The sequence below is a fragment of the Ammospiza nelsoni genome, chromosome 2, assembly GCF_027579445.1.
Source record: "Ammospiza nelsoni isolate bAmmNel1 chromosome 2, bAmmNel1.pri, whole genome shotgun sequence".
Lineage (NCBI taxonomy): Eukaryota > Metazoa > Chordata > Aves > Passeriformes > Passerellidae > Ammospiza > Ammospiza nelsoni.
Window position 1 is genome coordinate 73,666,792 of NC_080634.1, and position 3,913 is coordinate 73,670,704.

Here is a 3,913-nt window from a genome sequence, read left to right on the forward strand (position 1 = left end):
AAATCCAATGAGAATATTCATGCAACTATGTCTTAAATAAAATCTTTACAATTTTTTTCCACAGTAAAAGTACGATCTCTACTGCCTATTGATCACACAAAAAAAAAAAAAAACTGGCGAAATGGCACTTTTTATTATACTGTATTTTGTATATAGAAGGTTTGATACGAAGGGACTTATCAGGTAAGAGGGATGATGGTGTGAACTAGACGCTGCTTCCAGTCGGGGGCTGGAGCGTCCCTGGGGTGCGTTGTATCCATGCGAGCCATGCAGCACTTTTTTTTTTTTTTTTCTGTCCATTTGTCTGTTTGTTTCGGAGTCGGAGTCATTTATTTACATTACATTCATGCCTTCGTGCAACTTTCCACTCCTGCTTTGCCGTCAGGAGGAGGCCAACACCAGTCCTCTGCTCCTCTCATTTTCCCGGCCTCTTGGAAAGGGGTCGGTCCACAGGGGAAGAGGGCAAAAAAGCAAATCAAACCCCAACACAACTGAACAAAAGCCCAACAAAACCAGGAGCCGTGTGTCGCCCTGCCGGAGCCGAAGGAAGCTGTTCCTCGTCTGTCTGTCGCTGCTCCGGCCGCGCACGGGCGGGGGATGCGCGCACCGCGCCGGGCTGCGCAGCGCTGCGGGGATGCGCTCCGTGCCGGGCTCCCCCCGCCTCCCACTGGGCCTCGGCGCTTGCTATCGGGGTCGTGAGGAAGGGCGTGCGGGTGTCTGTGTGTTTCGCTTCTCACAAAAGGTAGCAGCGGAGGTGCGGAGCTGTCCCCGGCCGGCGCATGAAGGGCCGGTCCCGGGGGGCGGCCGCCCCCGCCCCGCCCGCCGCCTCAGTCCGACAGGGAGTGGGAGCCGCAGTCGTACACCCTGTGGGCCCCGTCGGCGCTGTAGGGCCCGTTGTGCCAGTAGGACGAGTCGCAGACCGTCTGCAAGGAGTTGATTTCAGATGCAGAGGAGTTGGCGTCCCTCCTCTTGGAGCGCTTTCTGTTCCTCAGGATGAAAACCAGCATGCCAACCACTGTGAAGGCAGAGGTCACAAAAACCAGCAGAAGCCCTGGCACTAGCACCGAAATAGAGACCCGGCTGGTCTCCAAGTAGGAGTTGGAGTGAGTACCTGTCTCTGTCAACCCGGTGCTGTTTTTGTTAGTAGAAGTTAATGTGGGAGAGATTTTTAACTGAGGGCAAATCACATCGTTGGAGAGAGACTCGAAATCCTCCTTGAAGAAATCTTCAGGGGACTCACACCTCAGGTCACTCATAATCACCTTGGGGCGCAGCATCTCTGCCCACTGTTTGAAAGGCACGATAGGGCAAGTACAGTCCCATGGGTTGCCGTGCAGGTCGATCTGGGTGATGGAGGTGAGCTGGTCCAGCACCCCCGCCACCGGGAGGTACATGAAATAATTGTTGTGTATGCTCAGCTTGGAAAGCGAGACCCCGGCGAACACGTCTACTGGGAGAGACCTCAGCAGGTTGTTGTTGAGGATGAGGACTCTCAGTTTGGGCATCGCATTGAAGGTGCCAGGCATGATCATCTGGATCCCATTAAACTCCACGTTCAGATACTCCAGGTTTTGCAGCCCAGCGAATTTCTCTCGGGACAGGGTGTCTAAGTAATTGCTATCCATGTAGAGCCATCGGAGATCAAAGAGGTTCTTGAATGTGTTGTTCTCAACGGTGGCAATGTTGTTGTTGCCCAGATCGAGTAAATTAAGTTTTCGGTAATCCAGAAAGTGGGATTTCCTGATGGTGTGTATTTTGTTGTCTCTCAGAAACAGCTCCTGCACGTTGGAGGGCTTGGGCTTCAAATCCACCAAGCTGCTCACATTCCTATCATTGCAATTAACCTTTAAACCTGAGCCAGGGATCTGATCACAGCTGCAGATGTGCGGGCAGGAAAAGGTGGCTGGTAGTTTGCTCTTCGCACTCACTGTCGACACGGCAGCAGTGGGTTTGGTCTTGATTTGCCAGTTGACAGGAATCTTTGTACCTCCGTTTGGAGCAGATCCTGGCGTGGCAGGGTCTTCTTTGCCATGTATTTTAAAGGGGGTTGGAATGGGACCAGGATCGCAGGTTTCTTCTTCGGCAGGGGGAGCAGCTAGGCTGGAATCTACTCTGTTCTTTTTACACAGCTCCTGCTCTGTGGTCTCATTTAAATCTTTGCCCTGCAACCTAGTGGGAGCTTCACAAATCACTCTGCCGATCAAAGCGTTTTTAGGTATGTTTTCCAGCCATTCTTTCAACGACAGCAGATCGCAAGTGCAGTCCCAGGGGTTATCCTCTAGCAGGATTTCAGCAATGCCTGGGATCTGTTCCAGGACCTCCTCGTAAGGCAAGGTTTTAAGACGGTTTCCCCGGAGGTCGAGGTGGGTGATCGGCACATACTGAAACACGTTGGGGGGCAAGGTGCTGATGAGATTGTCATTTAAAATCAGCACCTCTAGCTTGTTTAAGTCCCTAAATGCTCCCGGGTCAATATCCCGCAACAGATTAAAATCTGCCTGGAGGTATTCCAGATCGTCCAGCCCCAGGAAAGTCTGCTTCCTGAACGATTTGATCTTGTTGTTGTTTATGTGCAAGCGTTTCACCAGCTGCAGCCCAAGGAAAGCCCCAGGAACAATCTCATGCAAACCGTTGTTTTCCATGTGCAAACTGACCGCATTGTAAAAGTTAGCAAACTCATTAGGGAAAAGTCGAGTCAGGGAATTGCCATGCAGGAATAAATGGTAAAATTGGGAAGTTGGGGCGGTGAAATGTTGCAGGCTGGTAAATCCCTTTTTCTCACAGTCTACGTGCAAATCCCCTTCTACCTCGTTGCAGGCACAGATCTTCTCTTTGCAAACGTCCCCTGTAACGTTTCCAGCAGCAAAACAAAGAGACGTCTCCAGCAACAGAATCCAAAGCAGCATTTTTAAACCGAGCAATTCATTCCCGATCTCATCACAAAGTAACAGCAACCATCGTCCTCACAGGGAAAGCAATTCCAGTTCATTCAATACATTAAATGTCCGAACCACCAGCGAAGGGGGAGAAAAAAAAAATGTGTGTGGGGGAGCAGGGAGGGTCGGCGGAGGGGTGGGGGGGGGGGATGCTTTCTTTTCTCCTCTCTCCCCCCCACGCACAACTGCAACAGCCCAGATTCCAGTCAGTAATTATATCCACAAACTATCCAGGCACGTACTGCAAGGCAGGCGAAAAAAAAAAAAAAAAAAAAAAAAGTAGAAGGAAAAAAAATTCCCCCTCCTCGCTCTCCCTCCCTGACGCCTGCCGGGCAGCTAAGCGGAGGTCTGCCGGCCGGGCTGGCTCACCGGCGCGGTGCTGCTGGCCCCCGGCCGCCGCTGCATGTTAGGGAGGCGCGGGCGGGAGCGCGGCGCTGGCCGCGGAGGCTGCGCGGTGGCGGCTCCGCGCGCACTGACCTTGCCGCGCGGCGGCGGAGCCGCGCTCCTCGCCCGCCGCCCGCCGGGCGCTGTCCAGCGCCGCGGTGCTGAAAGCGCCCGCCCCAGCCTAGGCGCTGCCCGCCGAGCCGCCGGCGCCGCGCCGCGCCTGCCCCCGCTGCTGCGGAGCGCGGCTGCCCATGCCCGCCGGCGGCCGGAGCTGCCGCGGGGCCCGGGCCGGGGCCGCCCGCCCGCCCGCCCGTCCGCCCGCGCCGCGCCTCGCCTCGCCCTGCCGGCAACGCTGCCTCCCCTCCTGGCTCCCTCGCTCGCTGCCTCGCTTCGCTCTTCTTTCCTCTTTCTTCCGCTGCTGCCGAGCCGCACGCTCGCACACACTCACATGCACGCAGAGGGAGAGTTGCTAAGAGGCTCTGCTCGTTTCAACCTGGTGCACACTGAAAGATCTGACACCCTCTGCTGAGCTGCAGTGGCAAAAATCCATCTGCTGAGGGAATGCTGGAGAAGAAAAAAAAATCAATCCACGT

General features: G+C 54.9%; 1 protein-coding gene across 1 annotated transcript; it reads right to left on the reverse strand.

Moving 5' to 3' along the window:
• Positions 1 to 241: 241 nt before the first annotated feature.
• On the reverse strand, positions 242 to 3,023 carry SLITRK1 (SLIT and NTRK like family member 1). The gene has a single exon (XM_059467066.1). It carries the CDS (start codon positions 2,904 to 2,906, stop codon positions 828 to 830), a length of 2,079 nt encoding a protein of 692 aa, XP_059323049.1. The 5' UTR covers positions 2,907 to 3,023; the 3' UTR covers positions 242 to 827.
• Between the last annotated feature and the right edge of the window lie 890 nt (positions 3,024 to 3,913).

Bases quoted from the DNA above. Each gene is read 5' to 3' on its own strand.
- SLITRK1 (XM_059467066.1), bottom strand. From the start codon at position 2,906: ATGCTGCTTTGGATTCTGTTGCTGGAGACGTCTCTTTGTTTTGCTGCT.